Consider the following 26,438-nt stretch of genomic DNA (forward strand, 5'->3'; position numbering starts at 1 on the left):
TGCCAATCGGACAAAGTTGTGTATTTTACCAATACTGTAGGGGGCGCTATAGTGTTCATTTTGATTAAAATTAATATTGCATTCCATTCATGCCCCAATCTCGCATATGTGATGTGAATGTGAGCTCTGTAGGGCAACGCCTGTGGTCGTGAGAGGACATCGAAAAAACAGGAAACGAAGGCGTATTTCGGTGGCGGCGTACGGGCGAACCGTGTGGAATTTGGAGAAAACGTGGATAACTTCTGAAAACCCATGTGTCTGGATATGGCATGTGAAATCTGAGCTCATTTGGACCAAAAACCTGAGACTAGTAGCGTTTTGAAAACACGCGGCGAAAAATTTGGCGAATTTTCGATTCAATATAGCCGACTTCCTGTCCGTCCTAGGGCCGCACTATGATTGGCTTTCTTGCTTGTCTCCATGAGCTCTATCACTGGTGTGAATTTCGTCGAGCTAGGGCGAAAAATGCGTGTCGGCTCCCAATTCATTTTAAAATTTTGAATTTTCTAGGTGCCGCTGTCGAGCCAGTGTGCGTGGGTCATTTTTGTGATGCATATTTGCTTGAATTTTTTGCGGAGCCGGTCGATTCTATACCCCCATGTGAGACTTTTCGTGAATGTTCAGGGGGTGAAAAATGTGATTGTTTTGGCGGAAAAACGAAGAACAATGTTAATATGCAGTGTGGCCCTGAGCTGTGTGGCTCTGACTCTATATGAGAGGGGTCTGTGGCTTTGCACCGGCAACCACGTACATAATAAAGGTATAGTGTAATTGACTTTTTTGCCCCTTTTAATGCCCCCAATTATCTCCCCAAGTTTCATGCATATTGGACAAAGTTGTGTATTTTACCAATACTGTAGGGGGCGCTATAGTGTTCATTTAGATAACAATTAATAGGTCATTCTATTAATACCCTGATATCACACGTGTGATGTGAATTTGAGCTGTGTAGACCAATGCATGTGCGTGTCAGACATTTTTAAATGATTTTTTTTTGAGTCTTTGCGCCCCTGGTGGCCAAGTGTGAAAAATGACCTATGCCCGTAATATTATTTTTTGGTCCACGTCATTCCCCCAATTTATTTCCCAAATTTCGTAGGAATCCGATAATGTTGGCGTTTCACCCCTATGGTAGGGGGCGCTATAGTGTTCACTTTGATTAAAATTAATATTGCATTCCATTCATGCCCCAATCACACATATGTGATGTGAATATGAGCTCTGTAGGGCAATGCCTGTGGTCGTGAGAGGACATCGAAAAAACAGGAAACGAAGGCGTATTTTGGCGGCGGCGTACGGGCGAACCGTGTGGAATTCGGAGAAAACGTGGATAACTTTTGAAAACCCATGTGTCTGGATGTGGCATGTGAAATCTGAGCTCATTTGGACCAAAAACCTGAGACTAGTAGCGTTTTGAAAACACGCTGCGAATGAAGTGGCGAATTTTTGATCCAAAATGGCCGACTTCCTGTCTGTCATAGAGCATTACTTCAATTCATATTTATGCTTGTCCCCCCCATTCTCTATCACTGTTCTGATTTTTTTGTGTGTTTTCCAAAATAAACCAGGCTCCTCTCCCATAGGGGTGAATTTTTAGGTGGCGCTGTCGAGTCAGGGGGCGTGGAACATTTTGCCGACACCAGTTTTATGAAATTTTTCGCCGAGCCGGTCGATTCTATACCCCCATGTGAGACTTTTCGTGAATGTTCAGGGGGTGAAAAATGCGATTGTATTGGCGGAAAAACGAAGAACAATGTTAATATGCAGTGTGGCCCTGAGCTGTGTGGCCCTGACTCCATATGAGAGGGGTCTGTGGCTTTGCACCGGCAACCACGTACATAATACAGGTATAGTGTAATTGACTTTTTTGACCCTTTTAATGCCCACAATTATCTCCCCAAGTTTCATGCCAATCGGACAAAGTTGTGTATTTTACCAATACTGTTGGGGGCGCTATAGTGTTCATTTAGATAACGATTAATAGTGCATTCTATTAATACCCTCACATCACACGTGTGATGTGAATTTGAGCTGTGTAGACCAATGCATGTGTGTGTCAGAAATTTTTTTATGATTTTTTTTTTGTATTTGCGCCCCTGGTGGCCAACCGTGGAAAATGACTCATGGCCATAATGTAATTTTTTGTTTCTTCTGATGCCATTGATTTATTCCCTGAATTTTGTAGGAATCCGATAATGTTGGCGTTTCACCCCTTGGGTAGAGGGCGCTATAGTGTTCATTTTTACTACAATTAATAATCCATTTTATTAATACCCTCACATCACACGTGTGATATGAATTTGAGCTGTGTAGACCAATGCATGTGCGTGTCAGACATTTTTCAATAATTTTATTTGGAGTCTTTGCGCCCCTGGTGGCCAAGTGTGAAAAATGACCTATGCCCTTGATATTATTTTTTGGTCCACGTCATGCCCCCAATTTATTTCCCGAATTTCGTAGGAATCCGATAATGTTTGCGTTTCACCCCTATGGTAGGGGGCGCTATAGTGTTCATTTTGATTAAAATTAATATTGCATTCCATTCATGCCCCAATCTCGCATATGTGATGTGAATGTGAGCTCTGTAGGGCAATGCCTGTGGTCGTGAGAGGACATCGAAAAAACAGGAAACGAAGGCGTATTTCGGTGGCGGCATACGGGCGAACCGTGTGGAATTCGGAGAAAACGTGGATACTTCTGAAAACCCATGTGTCTGGATGTGGCATGTGAAATCTGAGCTCATTTGGACCAAAAACCTGAGACTAGTAGCGTTTTGAAAACACGCAGCGAATGAAGCGGCGAATTTTTGATCCAAAATGGCCGACTTCCTGTCTGTCATAGAGCAGTACTTCAATTCATATTTATGCTTGTCCCCCCATTCTCTATCACTGTTCTGATTTTTGTGTGTGTTTTCCAAAATAAACCAGGCTCCTCTCCCATAGGGGTGAAATTTTAGGTGGCGCTGTCGAGTCAGGGGGCATGGGACATTTTGCCGACACCAATTTTATGAAATTTTTCGCAGAGCCGGTCGATTCTATACCCCCATGTGAGACTTTTCGTGAATGTTCAGGGGGTGAAAAATGCGATTGTATTGGCGGAAAAACGAAGAACAATGTTAATATGCAGTGTGGCCCTGGGCTGTGTGGCCCTGACTCTATATGAGAGGGGTCTGTGGCTTTGCACCGGCAACCACGTACATAATACAGATATGGTGTAATTGACTTTTTTGACCCTTTTAATGCCCCCAATTATCTCCCCAAGTTTCATGCCAATCGGACAAAGTTGTGTATTTTACCAATACTGTTGGGGGCGCTATAGTGTTCATTTAGATAACAATTAATAGTGCATTCTATTAATACCCTGATATCACATGTGTGATGAGAATTTCAGCTGTCTATAACCATGTATGTGCGTATAAGAAATTTTTTAATTTTTTCTTTTTTTTGTATTTGCGCCACTGGTGGCCAACCGTGGAAAATGGCTCATGGCCATAATGTAATTTTTTGTTTCTTCTGATGTCACTGATTTATTCCTCGAATTTCGTAGGAATCCGATAATGTTGGCGTTTCACCCCTATGGTAGGGGGCGCTATAGTGTTCATTTTTACTACAATTAATAATCCATTTTATTAATACCCTCATATCACATGGGTGATTTTAATTTGAGCTTTGTAGACCAATGCATGTGCGTGTCAGACATTTTTAAATGATTTTATTTGGAGTCTTTGCGCCCCCGGTGGCCAAGTGTGAAAAAAAACCTATGCCCGTAATATTATTTTTTGGTCCACGTCATGCCCCCAATTTATTTTCCGAATTTCGTAGGAATCCGATAATGTTGGCGTTTCACCCCTATGGTAGGGGGCGCTATAGTGTTCATTTTTATTACAATTAATAATCCATTTTATTAATACCCTCATATCACACGGGTGATTTTAATTTGAGCTGTGTAGACCAATGCATGTGCATGTCAGGCATTTTTCAATGATTTTTTTTGGAGTCTTTGCGCCCCTGGTGGCCAAGTGTGAAAAATGACCTATGCCCGTAATATTATTTTTTGGTCCACGTCATGCCCCCAATTTATTTCCCGAATTTCGTAGGAATCCGATAATGTTTGCGTTTCACCCCTATGGTAGGGGGCGCTATAGTGTTCATTTTGATTAAAATTAATATTGCATTCCACTCATGCCACAATCTCGCATATGTGATGTGAATGTGAGCTCTGTAGGGCAATGCCTGTGGTCGTGAGAGGACATCGAAAAAACAGGAAACGAAGGCATATTTCGGTGGCGGCGTACGGGCGAACCGTGTGGAATTTGGAGAAAACGTGGATAACTTTTGAAAACCCATGTGTCTGGATGTGGCATGTGAAATCTGAGCTCATTTGGACCAAAAACCTGAGACTAGTAGCGTTTTGAAAACACGCTGCGAAAAATTTGGCGAATTTTCGATTCAATATAGCCGACTTCCTGTTCATCCTAGGGCCACACTATGATTGGCTTTTTTGCTTGACTCCATAAGCTCTATCACTGGTGTGAATTTCGTCAAGCTAAGGCAAAAAATGCATGTCGGCTCCCAATTCATTTTAAAATTTTGAATTTTCTAGGTGGCGCTGTCGAGCCAGTGTGTGTGGGTCATTTTCGTGATGCATATTTTCTTGAATTTTTTGCCAAGCCGGTCGATTTGATACCCCCATGTGAGACTTTTCGTTGACGTTCAGGGGGTGAAAATTGCGATCCCAGGGGGAGAAAAAAAATAATAATAAGAAGAAGAAACCCAGGAAGAACAATGCCCCTCGCCATCACTTCGTGAGTGGCGAGGGCCAATAAGAAGAAGAAACCCAGGAAGAACAATGCCCCTCGCCATCACTTCGTGAGTGGCGAGGGCCAATAAGAAGAAGAAACCCAGGAAGAACAATGCCCCTCGCCATCACTTCGTGAGTGGCGAGGGCCAATAATAAGAAGAAACCCAGGAAGAACAATGCCCCTCGCCATCACTTCGTGAGTGGCGAGGGCCAATAATAAGAAGAAGAAACCCAGGAAGAACAATGCCCCTCGCCATCACTTCGTGAGTGGCGAGGGCCAATAAATAAAATAAAGCAGAACTAAGTAACTTTAGTAGTAGCGCTCTCCCTACAGGTTGCTTGTGAGAATGCCGTAAACACTCTCTACACTCTCCATCTCCCCCTCAGTTGAGCACATATTTGTTTTCACAACACTTTATGCAACAAAATGTCTCAGGTATGGTATGGTATGGTATGGTATGCTTTTATTTGAAACAGGGACAGTGCACAACATTACATTGACCTTAGAAAAAGAAGGAGAGATGTTTGGTGCCAGGTTGTAGCATAAATGCTAATTTCCACCTGTAGTCCCTGGACAGGCTGATGTTTAGTTCACTTTATCTTATACATAGGCGATCTTGTAAACATATTGTGTATGTGCTCTGTCAGATTGTTTACACTGGTAATGATGATGATGTAGATGTGGTTTGGGTTTACCAACATTCGGAACTATAACCACAACACAAAGTTGTTGAAAGTAAATACAGCCTTGGGCTGACTTTACATTGTGGCTAAAGTTGCTACGTTTACAGACAAAGAGCACATCTAGCTTCTAAAACATATAACATTACTGTATACAAATGACACATCAGTTTGTCAATTACAGAACTCCGACGTGGCAAGCAGTTTGATCACATGCAAACGCATTACCCCCTTTGATGCTAGGCATGAAGCTAGCCATAGTCAGATATCACATCAGGGGTAAATTTGCACACTGCTCTTGTTTCAGCACTGACAATAAGTGAAATTAAAGCCGCGAGCGGCGATGATGGCCCTCTCCCCCCACACGGGGGGGGGGGGGGGGGGAGGGGGGGGGTCATAATATATTTGTTTTATTTGTCTTGTTTTTTACTTGTCTTTTCTTTACTTGACGTTGTCCCAGGCTCGAGCCTAATCATGGAATTTTTTTCCCCACCCATTATTTTTCTCCTAAACCATAACAGCTATAGTCATGTGACTTTCTCACATTGTTCCCCATCACAAATAAGGACTCTGTGAATTTTTTCACAGGTCCACGACAAATCGATTGCCTTCTACAAATATTTGAAAATGAAATTTGAAGAGGGTGCTAGAGAGCCATTTTGTGAGATAATAATATGATTTGCATATCATTACATTCAGCTCACAAATGTGCATAAACGCTGTTTTAGTGTTTCCCCAACAAAAAATGTGTGAAGGAGAAATATTTTATTGAAATATTCCAAAAATTGCGATTTTGTTGAAAATTCACCATGACCACACCCAAAGTCATATTCAAAATGTAATTCATAATGTTTAATCACAGATGGGTTTAGTGGGCTTTGGCCAAACTTCAAGTGATTGTGAATAAAACTGTGTGAGGAGATGTCCAAAATGTGAGTGTGTGCACTTTTGTCATTCACGGGTTTGATCCAATATGGCCGACTTCCTGTACATTTTAGGTCAAGGCCAAAATATAATTTTTGTCATGTCCTGAAATGTTCTATTTTTTTATATGAGTGTCAGATTTTTACGTTGGCTTTTTTTCCGAGTCGGGCTCCCCTTGGCCCAATGAAAATCAAAGTTTGAGGTGGTGCTAACGAGTCATCTTTCATTATTTTTTCGTGGGGTCTTTTGTGACAGTTAGAGCTCGGTGAGTTTTAATTTTTGACGCCACTCACTGCCATGTCGGGGCGTGTTTACTACTTGATTTTTGCCATTTTTCATGCTCCGGACGGGATTTTAATGAGTCCCTCGCCGGGACATAGTCCCAGGCTCGGGCCTAATAATGGAAATTTTTTTCCACCCATTATTTTTCTCCTAAACCATAACAGCTACAGTCATGTGACTTTCTCACATTGTGCCCCATCACAAATAAGGCCCCTGTGAAATTTTTAACAAGTTGAAGACAAATCGATTGTCTCCTCTGAATTTTTGAAAGTGAAATTTGAAGAGGGAGCTAGAGAGCCATTTTGTGAGAGAGTGCCTTTGCGTTCACCTCACAAATGTGCAAATGTGTATTATCGTTTTCCCAACAAAAAAGAGAAATATCAAAGTTTGAGGGGGCGCTACCAAGTCATCTTTTGTTATTTTTTCTCGGGGTCTTTGGTGACAATTAGAGCTCGTCAAGTTCAAATTTCTGATACCACTCACTGCCATGTCGGGGTGTGTTTACTACTTGATTTTTGCCATTTTTCATGCTCCGGATGCCCATCCGACCACCACCATACTAGGCAATGTGGGTGAAGTGTCTTGCCTAAGGATAATGAGCGGGACTCGATCCTCCGACCTTCGGGTTGGGGGGACCAACACTCTAACCACTGAGCCACTGTCGCTCCAAGAATGTGTGTTTTCAAGTAAATGAAACACCTGTAATTGGCTCACAGTTATTGCCACCATTTCTGTGTGGGTTTTTAGTCACACTAAAATCTAAGCTAGGCCTACTTTAAAATCCCAGGGAAGATCTAGGACACTCTGGAGTGACTTTATCTCTCAGCACGACTGGGAATGCCTTAGGGTCCCCCTGGAAGAACTGGAGGAGGTGTGAGTGGAAAGTGAAGCTGTGGAGTTCCTGCTCAGATTGCTGCCCAAGAAGATGGATGAATGGATAACTTCAGCACACAGTGGACACCGAGTTGTGGGTGGATGTAACTGACCGTGTTTTAAAGACTTTACAAATGAAGTCAAAACTTCACTGGAGTTTTTTTTTTTTTTTTTTTTTTTTTTTTTTTGTTAATGCTAATACTAATTTTGAAGCAAGTACTGAAGTTATCTACAGATTAAAACACCAGAAGTTGGTCCGAGTGAGACTCAATCATCCAACCTTCGGGTTGGGGGACAAAAGCTGAGCCACTGTTGCAGAATGACTGTCACACTGTTTTGACTATATTTTATATACAAATATACATTCTATATTGTGTTTTGATATATAAATGTACAGTAATAGAGCAGCTGGGTGTGCAGATACAGATTCCTCTCAGTGTGAGCTTTCAGTAGCGCCCTTATTGATGTCTGTGGGTTGAAACATTCAAAAGTTATTGCAGTTTTTCCAAACGTTCTCCAAATGTCTTCATTTGAATAGGTTTGGAGAGGCCTAGACTTACTGATGATAAAATTACTGTAAAACTCTAATTTTTATAGGTATTGATCTCAAATTTGAAATATAAGTGGTCAACAATCTTGTCAGTTGAGATATAGTGTATTTTTGGCCCCATCTACCTACTGCAGCTTTCTACACCTTCATTTTTACAAAAACATTTAGGCGATAGGAGATTTTTTTTTTATGTGTGTGTTCCAAAGTATGTATAAATGCTCAGCAGACAAACTTACAGTGATCCTGAGACCTGTGGGTAAAACTATACGGTGTTACCTTTACAAAGACCCCAAACTTGTGCATTTACTACTAAGGGTTCAATAATGGTGATCATTTTAATTTGGAGAGGTCAGAACAAAGGCAATTTCACCAAAATGACCCGGAATGATAAGGGGTTGCTGTTTATTTTATATTTTATGTTTGATTGAGCTTGTGCTCAAAAGTGCAAAAACAGTGCAAAACCTCTATTGTGATGCATTAGCCAAAACAACGTTGAAATGAAAGCAAAAGGCCTGTGGAACAACATGGGGCACAACACACTTATTGCTTTGTAGCGTTAAAATACTTTTGGTTTAACATTAAGCTGAAAATCTCATAGTGTGATGACACAATTCTCTACATTTGTTAAGGGCTTAATATATTGTAATTATTACATCTATCCATAACTCACTGTCAGTAACTTAATACTTAAATATTTATTTTAGCATGACTGTATAATTGGAGCAGAAGTAGTAATGATAACCGTGAGCTAGTCGGGCACAGGTCTGTACAGAGACAACAGATAAATACATTCAAGATAAATACATTTAATGCTGTACTGTAGAACATTCCTGGCAAAACTCTGTTGGTGTCCTTAGATATGAAGTACATTTGAATATGATAGCATATTCATATCAGATATTGAGTTTACTGAAAACAGCTGTGATTGATTTATTCACTTTACAGCCCTAGCTGAGTCGTATTCTTGGTGAATTCACAATAATTCACTGGTCAGCATAACTTATTACGTAACAGACAATTCTGCTTTCTAGTTTGGCTTCTTCAGTGACATCACCAGTTGGAGTTATCTTGTCTTTAGTTTAAGGTTTCTCATACTATAAGCCCCTCTGTGATGCTCTGGCATTGTGTGCGTGTTGATACAGGCACCAAAGCTCTGCCTTTATCCCTGGTGCTAAAAGTGGAACATAAATCTTCCTCACTCAACAAAATGAGAGTTTGTGCTAAGTCTCTGACAAAACTCCAAAATGGTGCCCACTTTATTACTGCTAACCACACATGGGCATCCAGTGCTTGTAAATCAGTGTCCTCCGAGGCAACCGGCAGAAGCGAGCGATGCAGCAGCTGATATGAAAGTGGATTTGTCCATTACAGTAATGCAATAAGCTCCCAGCTAATCAAATCAAACTGTCACTCAATCATGAGGGAATTTGAAACAACATGCTTCTAAAGCTGATTCCTGCCCAACTCTTCAATCCCGATGTGCAGATGGAAGATGAGCCAGCATTCTATTTTTATGCAGGGAACTGAGTTCGACTTGTGTGGAGCGTGTCAGACCGTTGACAGGCCGCACCACCCTAGAGAGCCCTGACGGAGTGTTTCAGGGGAACAGGTGTCAAGGAGTAACAAGCTAGAAACACGCAGACACATCAAACCAGGAGAAAGACAGCAAAACAAACAGTCAAAGAGGTGTAGTTTGTTAAAGTTACTCCAGCACCACAGTTAACAACAGGAAAATGTCAGCTCCAGCTCAGGAGAGAACAAAGCACCCTCCACTCAGAGATGGTCATACATATTGCTGTTACACCACTTAGACAGTTCTCATGGTTAAATCTACATTATATAACTTTTCTGGAAGAGCGTCCATCAAAGTCTTGTCTCCATGGAGAATGCTTGTTCTAGAATGTACCCCATGTCATTAATCTTCTCTATACAAACTGGTGACACCACCAAGTAAAGTTGCAGATCAGATCTGTGAAGAGGTGAACCCACTCATGGCAGCGATACATGGTGATTTCCCCACAAATACAATGCTTGTAACTGAAGAAATGCAAGCTTGATAGGGTTAATGGCACTCTGTGAATCGTTGAACTGAAAGCAATAAAACCATGTTACATAGTGAAACTTTAATGGTGGCTACTGCATCTGCATCTGCTTGTAAAAGTAGCCAATCCTTTTTGTGTATGACCATGTGTTTGACATTGGAGAGGTGCTTGGAGTGAAGCCATTGCTCCGCCACATGGAGGATGTGTAAAGTGGCTAATGGATGGATGATGATCCTCATTCTCATATGTCTCCTATCTTACAGCTAGGCTTACCCTGGGAGTTTTTAGAATGAGCTAAGTTTAGGCATCTCTGTTTCGTTATCTCTGAGTGACCCAGGTCTGAATATAGTCTCTAGACTAGACTCTAGTCTCTAGTGCATGATCCATGGAGAGAAGGCCCCAGATGGAGCAGAAGTGGCTGAGCACAGCAGCAGTAGCCTGGTCCTCTGATGTCTGTGCACATTACACTCCACCTGCTGTTTGTTTACTGTCACTGGTCAGGGTTTACATGGATGGACTAACTGTGTGCACACGCATGTGGACAGTGTGGGTACACTAGCATGAGCAGAGCTGCATGCACGCAAGCCTGAGGACAGCCCAGTGCATGTTACCATGAGCAGAGCTGAGTGCATGGTAGTATCCTGTTTAGCTGAGTCACCTTTTGTGTCATCACAAGCAATATAAGTGCACATTAGCAGGTTGTGAGAGTGCACCATAGTATGTTCGAAGCTATGCCAGAATGTTGAGGCTGAGGTTTTTAATTTATTTTCATTGTTTTTCCAAACTATAAAATTTGAAAAATATACTTTGTTACTGTCACACAATGAACGGTTCTACAGAAGAAACATAAATTAATAATAATAAAATATTAAAGCAAAGATTTTAAGACATCAACATCCCTGTTTCACTGCAAACCGCACTGTCGTTCCCAAACCTGACTGTAGAGCTCTTAACACTAAGTGTTCAGTGAAATTCTATTAAACTAGTATTTGCTAATTTGAAGGGTGAACATTACCACGTGGTTAGCATGCATATTAGCATGTTGAAAGTGTGCACGGTAGCATGTTGAGAGTATGCATGTTAGCATATGGAGAGTGTGCACATTAGCAAGTGAGGAGTCTGTACATTAGTATGTAGAAAGTGTTCATGTTGGCATGTGGATAGTGTGCATGTTAGCATGTGGGGCGTGTTCATGTTAGTATGCAGAGAGTGTGTATGTTAGCATGTGGAGAGTGTGCATGTTAGCTTGTTAAGAATGTTCATGTTAGCATGCAGGAAGTGTGCACATTGGCATGTGGAGAGTGTGCATGTTAGCTTGTTAAGAATGTTTACATTAGCATGCAGGGAGTGTGCACATTAGCATATACAGAATGTGAACTTTACCATGTAGCGAGTGTGCATGTAAAGGTATGTGCACTAGCCTGTAGAAAGGCTGTTGTGGTGGGTTGAGGACTCTTCCTGATGTGCTGTGTGTGGCTTTAAGTGTCTCACCAGTGATGGTGAGTGTGTGCTGGCCTGATCATGAACTCTATGCTTTCTGCTCCTCACTTTGAAACATTTATTTATTTACCCGTCACATTTAACTTGTGGATGTTGGCATAACTTCAACAATGATACATTTCACGGTAGAAGCACCTCCCAATGCCTGACCAGCCAAGAATACACACTTCTCCAGTGCTTTACCAAGACCTGTAGTCTGGACACTGGTTTTTATCTCCCATACCCTGAATTCAGGTAGGATGACAGGTCTATTAGTCAATCAAAGAAAAAGTGGCTGATACCAAGAACAGAAGTAAAGCCATTGTGGTGGACATCACAGTACCAAGTGATGGGAACATCAGGAAAAATGAACTAGAGAAATACCAGGGGCTCAAAGAAGAGCTGGTGAAGGCCTGGAAGTTGAAGGTCAGTGGTGCCTGTGGTCATCGGAGCACCCGGGGCAGTAACTACAGGAGTGGCTACAGCAGATCCCAGGAAAAACATCAGACATCTCAGTCATGTATATATATATATATATATATATATATATATATATATATATATATATATATATATATATATATATATATATATATATATATATATATATATATATATGGATATATAGCGAGAGAGAGTGATAACTAGCATGGCTATGGCGTCATTTGACTCTTGAATCTTTAAGTTGAGTGCACATAGACAGAAATCAAGCTACAGTAACTAAAAGTGAGTGGTGAAAATGTGAAAGGGAGTGCAAAACCTGTGACAGAGCACGCACTCCAGCACCCTCTCTCTTTCTGTCTCTTTTTTTGTTCAATGAGCGCCCGCTCGTTCAAGACTTGGAACGGACGATCACAGATTTAGAGAGGTTGAGAGTAGATCTCTCCCTCACTGTGGTTCTCCTCTGTTTTGTTTTGTTTTTCTTGCCCAGAAGGAGGGTCTAAGGACAGGGGGTGTTCTGAGACAGTTATCCTTTTGCTTGTCTGTTTCTGTTACATTGTTGATTTTCTCTTGGTTAAATCAGTTCCCTTGTTCAGCCCTAAGAGGCAACTGCTGTTGTGATTTTGGGATTTACAAAAATAAATTGAACTGACATTTAATTAAGTTGACAGTCACGGACAACCCAAATTCTGATATAAAATTGTACAGATTGTAAAATGACAAATTTTGCAATAAAAAATAAACTTATGTTTGTCGAAGCTGATGCAATTTCTCTAAATCTGTGATCACGTATTTCTCGTTGAAGAAAAAAAAAAAACAAAAACGAGCTGAAAGAGAGAGGCGCTGGAGGGTAAATAGTGCGCGGAGACACCAACACCGGCGCTGTCAGACTGTGCTCTTTCACAGGTTTTGTGCTCGCTTTTACATTTTCACCGCTCACTTTTAGTTACTGCACCCTCGATTTCTGTCTGTGTGCCCTCGATTTCTGTCTGTGTGCCCTCGATTTCTGTTTATGCACCCTCAACTTAAAGATAGCCAAATGATGCCATACATGGTCGCACTTAAAGCTCCATCAACTCTGACCCTTTTTTCATAACTGCTGCTGTCAGGCTTGTGATTTGCGTCTTAAAATATTTGTATTAACCTGTTCTACGTGATCCTCATGTTTATTTATTTTTTTTACTATTGTGTCCATCAATTAATATAAGAACATAATAATAATAACAGACAAATCAGGTGCCTCCTTTCCCCGAGTTGCTCCCACTAGTGTTAGCAACGAGGTCTGGTGGTGACCAGGCTGAGACATCTTCTGTATAGAATATAGACATAGAACCAGTCTGAATCCCAAGCTACTCCCACCTGGCCGGTCAAAACATCTTCATCATTGTGTGCTGCTTCAGAGAGACTTCTGTACAGTATAGATCTAGTGTCTGACATCCCTACATCGTTCTTTGATATGTATTGACAGAAGCTAAAAGTAGGACATATGTCTGTTACAGGAAGGTTATCGAGGTGAAAATCATTGACGATGAGGAGTACGAGAAGAACAAGACGTTCAACATCGAGCTGGGGGAGCCTATTCTGCTGGAGATCGGACAGAAGCACGGTGAGTGGAGCAGTGTGGGCTCTGAGCACGGCTGACGGTCAGAAAGCAGGGCTGATGAACCATGTCATTTTTTTGTTTGTTTCTTTTTTCAATTTGCCACAATTTTGTCATTATAAAGCATTATATTATGAACCTGGAAGAAAGAGTCTGATTAATTGCTATGTTTGATTTTGGGATGAAAGCATGGTCCACTACTACCGCTGTCTGACAAATAGGGCTGAGAATCACATCAATGTATTACACGATACATGGCTCATGATATGATCATATGTGATAATTGATATATTGCACATGATATATGTATACACAAACAACTTGTTTTGTATTCCAGATAAATACATTTTGTTATTTTTACAAAAGTTTGTAAATTTGTGATCTTTGATTCAAGTTAAGATCCAATTCCAATTCAATCAATTTTTTTTCTTTTAAGTGTATTTCATTTTTGTGAAGCAAAACAGCCAAAAGCTCTCTTTCCCATTTCAGTTCTGGTGCTTAAGTGTGCATCAGTTCATTGTTTTCTGTAATGGTTGAGGTAGGGATTGCTCTCTTCTGGGAGATTTTCAGATATCAGCCTCTGTAACTGGCGTCAGGGTTGCCTTGTGTTCATTTGGGCCATGAGCTTATCTTTCAGGTCAGTCGTCACCGGTTGGGGAAGTTGACCTGGTGTCCGTCAATCTGAAGTTGTGATAGCAGTTGTCGTTTGTGGATGTTGAAATACTGAGCTACTAGTTGCTTAGCCATAGCGTGGACTGTGGCTTTCAAAGTTTCCATTTTCATCACCATTTCTCTCACATACTGTTCATGTTTCAGGTTGTCAGGGTGTAACTCAGGTTACTGGAGTAGTAGCATTCCTAAACAGCCTTGCTGTTGAATCTCGCCCATTTCTGTCTTGTTCCAGTAGCCCTTGTTCCATCACGGTGCTCTGGACCAGCTGACGCATACCTTGTTTGACCGGGTGAGGTCTGATCACACTTTTTGCGTGTCAAATAAGTTCTATGTAGAAAGTTAAAGTACAATATCTGAATTGATTTGGATTAGGTAATTGCATTCCATATTCCTTTCCAGTTGTCATTCTCCAATGCTGCATCCAAATCCTTACTCCTCCTTACTCCACACATTGTCAGTTTTCAATAGTTTCGAATTTGCAATCAATAATAGATTATATATTTGTGAAACAAGGCTCTTTTTTTGTTTGTCTGTTTAATGTACACTGCCTGGCAAAAAAAAAAAGTCGCCACCTGGATTTAACTAAGCAAATAGGTACGAGCCTCTTCCAGTTGGCTAGGTCTAGGTTATGCAACAGTATGTGCTCAAAGAATGAGGTCAGCTGACTACCTGAATATACTGAATGACCAGGTTGTTCCAATGGATTTTTTTCTTTCCTGATGGCATGGGCATATTCCAATATGACAATACTAGGATTCAGCGGGCTCAAATTGTGAGTGGTTCAGGAGCATGAGACATCATTTTCACACATCGATTGGCTACCACAGAGTGCAGAGTTTAACCCCATTGAGAATCTCTGGGATGTGCTAGAGAAGGCTTTGGACAGCGGTCAGACTCTATTATCATCAATGTAAGATCTTGGTGAAAAATTAATGCAACACTGGATGGAAATAAATCTTGTGACATTGCAGAAGCTTATCGAAACAATGCCACAGCGAATGCATGCCGTAATCAAAGCTAAAGGCAATCCAACGAAATATTAGCTTGTGTCACCTTTTTTTTGGTGGTCACTTTTTTTTTTTTTTTGCTCAGGCAGTGTTTTATGTAATTTGTAATTCAGTTTTGTGTTAGGAGTGATAAAGGGCTATAATTGCTACATAGAGGTTGGTCTTTATTTGGTTTAGGTAAAATAGTAATTATTGCTTGATTTGCATCATTAATGACAGAGCCTTTCTCAATTGAAATCAAAACAATTTTAAAGAACAAATATCCCAAATCATTCCAAAAGTTATGATAAAACTCCAGGGGGATGCCATAACAAGCCTGGGATTTACCTTGTTTCATGCTACTTAGAGCTGTGTGAAATTTACTCAATGAAATGTTTGCATCCTGCTTTATGTAAATCAATTGTGGACAAATATAATGTTTGATAGAAGGAACAAAATTCATTGTTTATATCTTTGGGATCTCTTAATATTTCTTTGATAGTGGTTACATTATTGTGCTTTGAGCATTTATATAGTTTCATGGTAAGAAGCGGATTATTTCTGGTACCACTAAAATTATTATTTTGTCTATATCTATTGATGTCAAATTTAGCTTTAGCTCAGATTAAGTGTGTATAATTTTGATTTAATAACCTCAATGATATTTGCTTTGTTTTCAGAAAATTCCGTTCAATGTTGTTTTTGTTGTAATACTTATAAAATGTGTTCATATTGTTCATTTTTTTCTCTAATTTAATCTTATTAATATGTGATGAGTAAAAAATTGTGGCATTACAAATGCCACCCTTAATAACAAACCATAATGTCCATGAGTCAACTTCAGAGCAGAATTTAAAGTTAAACATTGGCTTATTTGATTTCTGATATAATCACAGTAATCTAAGTTTTTAAGTAAAGTAATAAAAGGCCATCTAGTGGCTTTTTTTGGTATGTTGTCGAGTGATAATTTAGCACTGATCATTGAACCACACGTACAGTCCCACCAAACCAAGTCTGAAATAGAAAAACATAAAACCTGCCATGTGCACTTTATGGGGAGTTTTGAATGCTGTGATTTCATGTGAAGCTGGCCTAAGAAAGCCTAATCATATAGTGTTACCAGTGAGTCTAGTTCGATAATGTAAGCTTGTTCAGTGTGACACAGTGTGAATGATTTACATATATTGTCAAGGATATAACAGTGTTATTCACAAAGATGCGTGCAAAGGCAGCCGTCCAGGGCATGTTTCTGCTCTGAGCACATTTAAATGGTTTTAGAACAGCGCTACGTTGTAAGTGGACATTTGGACCAGATCACATGCTGTACATGGCTTTTTAATTAGAGGCAGCAAATAGAGATGTTATTCCATTGCCGGTAATGTTACAAAGTGTAGCAATAAACATATACACTACAATGTTTGGACACACCCTCTCATTCAATGTTTTTTTTTTTTTTCTTTATTGTTACTATTTTCTACATTTTATATACATACTGAAGACATCAGATATATCATATATAGATATATGGAATTATGTAGGAAAGAAAACAACTAATATTGTTTTTATATTTTATATTCAAATCCTGAAAAGTAGCCACTCTTTGCTTTGTTGAAAAATATTTAGTAGAGTAATTTTACTTGTTTTCTTAACTACATAATTCCATACATCTTGCTTCATACACAAACTTTTGTCTGGTAGTTTACATCATGTATTCAGATAAGGTGATATTACTGCTCAGAGAATATCTAGAAAATATGCTTTCATACTGTGAACATGCTTGCTTCACCACAGATCTGGCTTCTTACTTGACTTAGTGTTCTCACATGCTTGATGCCCCACAGGCTCACACCAAGAGAGGAACTAAACATACATTTAGTTTAAAGGGCGGTATTATGATGCAAAAATGGATTTATTTATTTTTTTTAGGTTTTTACCATGTTATAATGTTGTTCCCACACCAAAAACATGCCTGAAGAAGTTCTAGATATCATCCATGCACATTTGAGTATTTCAGAGATCTATTGAAACCCCTCTAAGGGTTAGCTGAAAAATTCTATGCAATGCTCAGCCCATAAGCATATGCCATCCAGTGTACGTATGTTAATATGTTGTTTTCAGTGAATATAGCATTTTCAAAACAATAAAAATGCCCCTTCTTTAACTTTCCTTACCAATACTTTTAAATCGACTTTTGTTTGTGTGGTTTTGTAGGCGACTCAAATGAGAACAAGCCTCCAGTGGGGGCAGAGGAAGAGGAGGTGGCCAAGATGGGCTGTCCCAGTCTGGGGGAGCACACCACACTGGAGGTGGTCATCGAGGAGTCCTATGAGTTCAAGGTCTGTCAGCGTTACTAGGGCGCTACAAAACCAGACCCACACAACCATTACCACAGAACCAGTCTGCACTACACAACCATCCCCACGGAAACAGACCCATACAGCCAGTCTCACACAACCAGCTCCAAGCAACCAGTCCCACGCAACCAGTCTGCACCACACAACCAGCACCAGAGAACCAGTTTGCACTACACAACCAGCCCCACGCAACCAGCCCCACCCAACCAAACCCACACAACCAGTTTGTCATAACTACTCTACACTACACATTCAGCCCCACACAAGATCCACACAACCAGCCACACATAACTTGTCTGCACCACACAACCAGCCCCACACAACCAGTCTACACCACACAACCAGCCGCATGGTACCAGCCCCACTCTTCCAGACCCACTCAGCCAGACCCACACAACCAGACAAACGCAACCAGACCAATGCAACCAGACCCATGCAACCAGAGCCACACAACCAGACCCACACAGCTAGACCCACACAACCAGCCACACACAACCAGTCTGCACTGCACAAGCAGTCTGCATTATACAACCAGAGTGTGTGTGCTTAGGCAAGACACCCACATTGCCTAGTATGAAAGTGGTGTGTGCATGAATGATTAGTGGTGGTCGGAGGGACAGATGGTGCAAATTGGCAGTCTTTGAGAGGCTTTCACAAGCCTGTATAGCGCATTATAAGTGCAAGGCATAATAATAATAATAATAATAATAATAATAATAATAATAATAATTATTATTATTATTATTATTATTATTATTATTATCATCACACAATCAATCTGCATTTGTATCGTGTCTGTGTCGCATGTGTGATGTTAATGTGTAGCAACGGAGCCACTGTTTTTATGTGCAAGACAAATTTCAGATCTCTGATCTGACAATAAAGTATTATCTAATCTAATCTAATTACACAACCAGCCCCACGTAACCCACATAAGGACTTTGCAGACCCTCACTGAAGTCATGATTAAATATTACCAGAAGAGTCAATGATTGAAATTCGACTGAAATACACAACAATCCAGAATTGCCAGCTGCCCCCGACTGTGAATAATCATTCAGAGAAAATTATTATTTTTGTGAGTGCAGTAAAAAAAAGGTCTGAACACCCCCCGGGTTTGATTATGTCGTTGAAACTGGAATATTAAATGCAGACATCAAACAAGCTTAAAAACAGAGGTGGGTAGTACTCAGTTATATTTAATTGTAAGTTTTTAAATAAATTGTACTGGAGTACTTTTCTAGCAGCGTACTTTTACTCCTGCTTCAGTGTTTACTGAAGTAATAGTATCTATTCTTACTTGAGTAAAATCTGTAGTTACTCTTTCCACTGTGAGTAAGTTTACGTGACAAAAGCTTTATTTTGACAATATGAAATGATTCTACATTTGTGTTTCTTGCACATCTCCTTCAGATATGGTTTAGTTTGTCTAATTTTTGTGTGAATCATTTGAAAATATCAGATGTTGTGCTTTATTTAAGGTTTTGTCCTTCAAAGTACTTCACTTTGAAGTAACTTAAAATTATAAATCAGATATTGCTTTCCAACAGTTAATCTTCAATCTACTCTTACTTGAGTAATTTCTTGGACCACTACTTTATACTTTGTACTTGAGTAATATTATTTTGAAGTAATGTTATTCTGACTTGAGTACATTTTTTGGCTACTCTACCCACCTCTGCTGAAATATTAAATGTAGAGATCAAACAAGCTATGCTAGTATCAGAGAAAAAGTGGGCAATCAAGGCATGGTGTTACCTCCATTCCATTGCATCCCACTCATCTTTTGTTATTCATTTGTGCCATGATAACATTTGAGCTTTGTTTGTTCGTAGTTCCTTTCATTGACTGATTTACTCTCCCATCCCTTCCTTATGCGTGTACATGTGCAGAGAGCAGTAGATGAGCTGGTGTGGCACTCCAAACAGGTGATCCATCTCTCCATCTCCCTCCTCTGCATGCTCTGCCCTCCATTTTATCTCCTTTTATTCTCTCAATGAGACACTGCAGGTGATTGAGCAATAAAACTACAATTTTAAGATATCAAAAGTGACATAAATAAAATATATAATGTATAGGAACTTATTTTATACTATTTAATGTATCCATATAAAAATAAAGATGTTAGGTGTAAAAGTGATTCAAAATTGTGCACATTCACTTGCTCAAAATTTGAAAAATGGATAGAGCCAGGTTTAAAATTCTTGAGTCATTTTGATAAAATATATTTTTGAGAATTTTAAAATTTTGTATTTGAGTTACCTTTAATAAAAGAGGTGGGACTAAATCAGACATGAGCAAGCTACAGCCTGGGGGCCACACACAACCCTGTGCGATTATTAGTCCGGCTCGCTGAACTTGACCAAGTTATTTTAAAATAGGTAAGAGTAAACCTTGTTCAATTTACTTTTCCCCTGTAATGCCAACGTTTGCTCAAAAGATGGTACACTTCAGCTATATCAGCCTTGTTTGCATGTATTACTCTCTTATTCTCTTATCAGCCCTTCTGCAAAAATGAGGTTATCAAAGAAAATAAAAGTGGATAGTGTGCACCCAGTGTTTAATATGGAGTGGACAACAAAATATTTTTTCACTGAAGTCAAAGGCTGTATGCCTAATATGCCAAGAAACTTCATAGTTTTCAAAGAGTACAATATCAGCTGTCACTTTGCTATGAAGCGTGAAAACTAAGCTAGCAAGCACTCAACGCAGGAACGGACGGCTACGGTTCAGAGGTTGCGAGACAATTTACAGATTTAATTAATGCATTTGGAAAACAATTTGTACAATGAGCTTATTCATATTCATGCATATTCATGCTTTACTACATGTTACAGACAAAATCTCTAATGTAATATATGCATATATATATCCTGGCCCAGCCCCACTGTCAAAAAGTTTGCCCACCCCTGGACTAAGTTGTTGTTCTGCAAGTCTGAAGTCAGTTATTTGACCTCAAGTCCAAGTTAAGTCCTGGATCAGAGACAGGCAAGTCAAAGGTATGTTCCAAGTCCATGTCCGAGTCAGCTCCCAAGTCAGGGACAGCCTGACTTGGGAGCCAAGTCCAAGTCCAAGTTATATCTAAATGCTCTACTTTGAGTTTCAAGTCTTTATACCAAATTACCAAATACAGCTCATATTCCTGTAATTTTAAGTATGTTTTGTAAATTGTCCTTCTTAAAAGCATCCTGGTCACAAATAGAAAAGAGGGGACATGTTTCACTTCATTCCTGTAAAATGAAGCACTGAAAGTATATCTATATATCTAAACCATTGAGGAGAGTATTTTTGGAGGAAAAGCATCAGTTTGTCTCAAACCACCCATCTCCGTATAATACTGAACAAACATACAATTTCAACATTGAGAAAGTGACCAAAAACCTAAAACCTCCTGTAGTGTCTCTGCTTCCCTCATCCCCCAAACACAGCTCACTCACTCTCAGCATGGGGTTTTTACTCAGGTTTCATCACAGCACAGCATTGCAAGGGTTTAATGAATGCTCTTTGAATTCTGAGGTTGATTTGAAAATTCTCTCATTGGAATAAGTGGATAATGAAAAAAGGAGTGGAATGAATAGCTTGTCTCCACATTAATCTGCCTGTTCTGTCTGATTGTGTGCATTGTGTGTATGTTTGTGGTGTGCGTGTGTGTATGTGTATGTGTGCAGAGTACTGTGGATAAGCTGATAAAGAAGACTAACCTGGCCCTGGTGGTGGGTAGCAGCAGTTGGAGAGAGCAGTTTGTTAGTGCGGTCACGGTCAGTGCAGGTAAGGCCTCTTTACTGTCACTAGAGCACATCAGGTTTGTATGCACTGTGCCATTCTATCCATTGTATTAGCTATAATACTTCCACATAGCACTATAACAGAATCTAACAGTTTACTCAAGTGGCAACCTGAGTCGAAACACATTGATCCTATAAAAATAGCTTCAATATTTCAGTGGTTCTTAAACTTGAATTTAGTATGGATGGGCCGATGGATTTGGCCTGCCTCTTATATTTGCAGAGACCGTTACTTAGTTTTTAAAATCCATAACAAGGCCTCCAATTTATTACTTTATTTATTAACTTAAATTGAAGTAAATATGAGGGCCTGATCATAAAACATTGTAGTATAATAGCCTCTAGCTCTGAAGTTCAATGTGATGAAAATGTGAAAGAAAGTTTTGATCTGGAGTGCTGAGGTTGAAGAACAGCATTAAACCAGAAACCCGTCAATTTTTTTTATTTTCTAAGCCAGTCACGAGCAGACTGCAGATCTCAGGCTAGGTTTAGAATTAGTAGTGCCTAGCACAAGTATTAGCCTTATGTGCAGCCTTTGTTTAAGCCTTTTTTTTAAAGAATGTCCCTCCCTTCTACGTGCCCTCCTCTATCCCTCTCTTCCACCTCAATGTCTGCCCGTGTCCCTCCTTGTCTGTGCCTGTGCCCCTTTGTCCCTCCCCTGTACCCTGTCCTGGTCCACTCTGTCCCTCTCTTTCACCTGTCCCCCTGGCTGTCACTGTCTATCCCTGTCCCTCTGTCTGTGCCTGTCCCTCCCTCTCTGTGCTTGCCCACCCCCATGTCCACCCCTGTCCATTCCTATCTGTTCTTGTCCCCTTCCTTTTCTCTTGTAGGTGACGACGATGAGGAGGAGAGCGGGGAGGAGCGCCTGCCCTCCTGCTTCGACTACATTATGCACTTCCTGACGGTGTTCTGGAAGGTGCTGTTTGCCTTTGTGCCTCCCACAGAGTACTGGAACGGATGGGCGTGCTTCATCGTGTCCATCTCCCTCATTGGGGTGCTCACGGCCATCACCGGGGACCTGGCCTCACACTTTGGTTGTACCATTGGCCTCAAGGACTCTGTGACTGCTGTGGTCTTCGTGGCTTTGGGCACCTCTGTTCCAGGTGAGGAGGGGCTGTACTGTCATGGTTTTTAAAAACTGAAACTACTGCACTGTTGCCTGGCAAGTCCCGACTGATCTCTCTCTAGATATTTTATTGATATTTTGCAGTTGATATCATCAGCATTCCCTGGGAGTGTGATGCTAACTGTAGGCACTATTCTGTCAGAAGCTCTGTTAGACGTTAATCTCATATTTTAAAACAATCTGACCTGAAAGAGCTTACTTAGTTGGAACTACTATAGGTGAGACAATCTCACAGTATCTCGCACATGAAATTACATTCACACGCTAGCTAGAATTAGCCAACAAAAAGGTGAGAGTGAGTAATCACTCTCACCTTTTTTGTTGAAAATCATACTCCTAAATGGGACCATGAACATCATGAACATTGATCACAGGCTCCTGAAAATGTCTTGTTTTTTCAGATGATCTAAAAAAAACCTTTTGGACAGTGCGCATTTTGTTTCCATGCTTACTGCTAAATATTCCACCGCAGAGATACATGTGTATCTCCAGCGTGATGTCACTGTGAAGTATCAATATCGATATCAATCTAGTCACCACTACCATGTCACACCTTGAGCCAGATTGAGACAGTACAGTCCAATCAAATAAGTTTATTTCATTGGTCATCCATCATTTTAAACAAAGTCTAATTCCTCTCACCTCAGATTAACAGAGTTTAGTGCATTGCTCATTGATTCTACAGAAGAAATTTTGATGCAGCCATGCGTTTCTCTGATTGGCTAATCCACCTGTCAATCACAGCCACCCGAAAACAAGAAATTCACCGGTGACCAGTCTCAAATCTTCACAAAGTATTGGAGAAGTGTGCATTCTGGATCCCAGGCAACTGTAAAACCAATACAGATTGGGATCTGAGTACTGAGTACTCACTTTTAAGCAAAATCAGAATTGGCATCACCAAGTGTGGAAGTGAATGAATAATGACTATAGTGTAGCACTTTGAGAGGCTGTGACAAGCCTGTAAAACACATTACAAGTGTAAGCCATTATTCATTATTAATTCATCTATTCTCTGAGCCTGCTCTCAGACAATTTACACCAGCTCATTCAAAACAAGAGTCTTTCATAAATGGTGTTTGTGCAGCTGCTTCATTATTCCTCTCAGTGAAAACTTCGGATTGGTCCTGTGTTCTTGTGTGTTCTCCCTATTGCTCTATTCATCCTGCCATTGCCGTAGGAACCAGGTGTGCAGAGAGAGAAAAACAGTGTGTTCGGCTTCATGAGGTCGGCCTGCGCTACCTACAGCCCACAGCGTACAGTACCAAGGCGATCATGTTAAAACAGGATTTATCACATTTGTGCTGCTCACAGTGCCCTCGAGTGGCTCAGACAAACACTGCTCATTTACAGTCTGTGAGTCCTGCACGTGCACAGCAGACACGTTTGTAACCTTTTTTTTTTCTTTTTTTTTAACTTATTAACTTCATCAAAGGTGTGTGTCATTTTTCTGGTAAATAATGGAAATGTAATGGCACATTCCAGGTAATGCTTTACCTAGAATGTGCCACAGTATGGTATTAAACTTACAGAGTAAAGCAAGTGACCCCACCACTAGACCAAATTACAGGTCAGATCTGTGTGAAGGAGGGCTCGCCCACAATATCAATGTATATTTATCTAAGTCTATTTGAGCAATAAAAAGCATGATTACAACAGTATGCAGTGGTGTGTACACCATCTGCATGATTCCAGGGAGATAAAATATAAAGCCAACCCTTAGAACATGGACATAAATAAGTGTAATTCCATACTATGGAACATTTCAGGCAAAGCAAGTCCAGCTTCAGTCTGAGTGATGTGTTCCGGTCTCTCAGTTTGCTGTCTGCTGACCCCGGCTACTTTGGTACTCTCTGCTCTCAGGGCTGTTTTGGCCTCCTCTCTCACATACACACACACACACAGGCTAGAGAGATGGAGGCACAGGGACTATAGATAAATAGTGGTAATCAGTGCAGACGATGAACCTGGCACTGCCCCTCCCAAAACACCTGCTCCTCTGCCTCTGCATGTGCTCTGTGGGCACTGTGTGGGGAGGATGCTATAGGTGTAGTGACAGAAAGGTTAAAGACAGGTCTGACTGAGAGGTGGATTAGCCAATCGGGGGCATGTATGTTCTGTTCATATCAAAAATAAATATGGCTGCTTAAAATGAAAAAGAATCAATGAGCAAAGCACTTAAAAAGAAAAGATTTTTTTTTTTTTTTCAAAATGATAGACAGATTGCGGACTTTTGAATGAGGACAATTCAATTCAATGTTTCAGATACTTTTGCCAGTAAAGTGGCAGCCATCCAGGACCAGTACGCAGATGCCTCCATCGGAAACGTGACAGGCTCCAATGCCGTCAATGTGTTCCTGGGCATCGGAGTGGCATGGACCATCGCTGCCATCGCCTGGCGCTCCAAGGGCAAGGCTTTCCGCGTGGACCCAGGGAATCTGGCCTTCTCCGTGACCCTGTTCACCATCTTGGCGTGTGTGTGTGTGTGCACACTGCTGTACCGGCGCAGGGCCTCAGTGGCTGGTGGTGAGCTGGGCGGGCCTCGGACTTGTAAGATTGTCACATCGCTCTTGTTCGGCACGCTCTGGCTCATCTACATTCTCCTGGCTTCACTAGAGGCCTACTGCCACATACCGTTCTTCTAGAGACCTGCTACCAGCTAGAGAGCAAAGTATTAAAGAAATCCTCAAAGTATTAAAGAAATCCTCAAAGTATCAAAGTCTTTCCATGGGGCAAAGACACAAATGGGTCACATCTGGGGTCACATAGTGTTTCTACTCTGCATCCACACTGACATGTTGTTTTTCAAATTGTATCAAGAAAATGCTGGATTGCCTTGTCTCCAGAGTTGTCTAAAACTTCAGAGAAACTTGTTCTTATCATTTAAGCACACTTTGCCCTCTAAAATATATATTTTTAGCTATAATCAACATTAAGGTGGCAGCTATAGTTCAAATCAAACCCATCCAAACACAGAAAGTTACAAGACACTAAACACAAAAAAAGCACAAGGGTAAGTCTGTAATTGTTTTGTATTTGTGCATTAAAATTATCTCTATGGTACTGTTGATGATTCACAATTTTACCAAAATACCAGATCATCACAGGAATTAGATCACAATTTGATTTTCATCACCATATTGCTCAGCCCTAGTCTTAACCAAGACTAGATTGAAACTAGGGTTAAACAAGGCCTTACATAAAGCAGGCTGTCCTGCTGAAGCATTGTAGATAATGCTGACTTGAAATTATGCAGACTCCAGAATTGAGGAGGTGTCTGGGCACTGCCACAACATGAGAAGCACTGCTCCAGACTGGATTTTCAGATCTAAATCACACTATTCTTTTACCATTAGCCTGAAAATACCACTGATTATTATCACTGTTATGATGTTGTTTCCTCATCAAAAACATACCTGGATTTGTGTTTTCTTTCATTCACACATGTTTAACACACACATTTGGCACATTGCTATGGCTGATTACCGATATTTGTCAATATCAGTATTAGCTTTAAAAATTCATCCATCCATTTTGTAAGTCTAAGAATCAGAATCAGAATCCTTTTATTGCCATTGTTTGTGAACACAGTTCACAAACTAGGAACGTACTTCGGTGATAGTGCAACAGAAAAAAAACACACTGAATAAATACAAATACAAATAAGGGCATGCACGAAGTTAAAAAAGATATGCTTACAAAAATCAAATAAAATACTTAAAGGTAGAAAATATATACAACAGCAGCATCAGAACAACAGTGCAAACATGACTTATTAAAGTGTTATAAAGTGTCCAGTTTTGTGCAAATATTATAAAGTGTTCATGAGACAAACGGCAGAGG

General features: G+C 40.4%; 1 protein-coding gene across 1 annotated transcript in view; it reads left to right on the forward strand.

Moving 5' to 3' along the window:
* The window catches only part of LOC117386261 (sodium/calcium exchanger 1-like), a 199,337-nt gene extending 173,216 nt beyond the window's left edge, over positions 1–26,121 (forward strand). The window contains exons 12-17 of the mRNA XM_055229116.1: positions 13,572–13,678; positions 17,542–17,666; positions 19,577–19,612; positions 21,353–21,452; positions 22,300–22,572; positions 24,861–26,121. Of these exons, the coding sequence (XP_055085091.1) occupies positions 13,572–13,678; positions 17,542–17,666; positions 19,577–19,612; positions 21,353–21,452; positions 22,300–22,572; positions 24,861–25,240 (1,021 nt within the window). The 3' untranslated portion in view covers positions 25,241–26,121. The remainder of the gene's footprint in view (positions 1–13,571; positions 13,679–17,541; positions 17,667–19,576; positions 19,613–21,352; positions 21,453–22,299; positions 22,573–24,860) is intronic.
* The last annotated feature ends 317 nt before the right edge of the window (positions 26,122–26,438 follow it).

This window comes from Periophthalmus magnuspinnatus, chromosome 18 (assembly GCF_009829125.3).
Source record: "Periophthalmus magnuspinnatus isolate fPerMag1 chromosome 18, fPerMag1.2.pri, whole genome shotgun sequence".
NCBI classification, from domain to species: domain Eukaryota; kingdom Metazoa; phylum Chordata; class Actinopteri; order Gobiiformes; family Gobiidae; genus Periophthalmus; species Periophthalmus magnuspinnatus.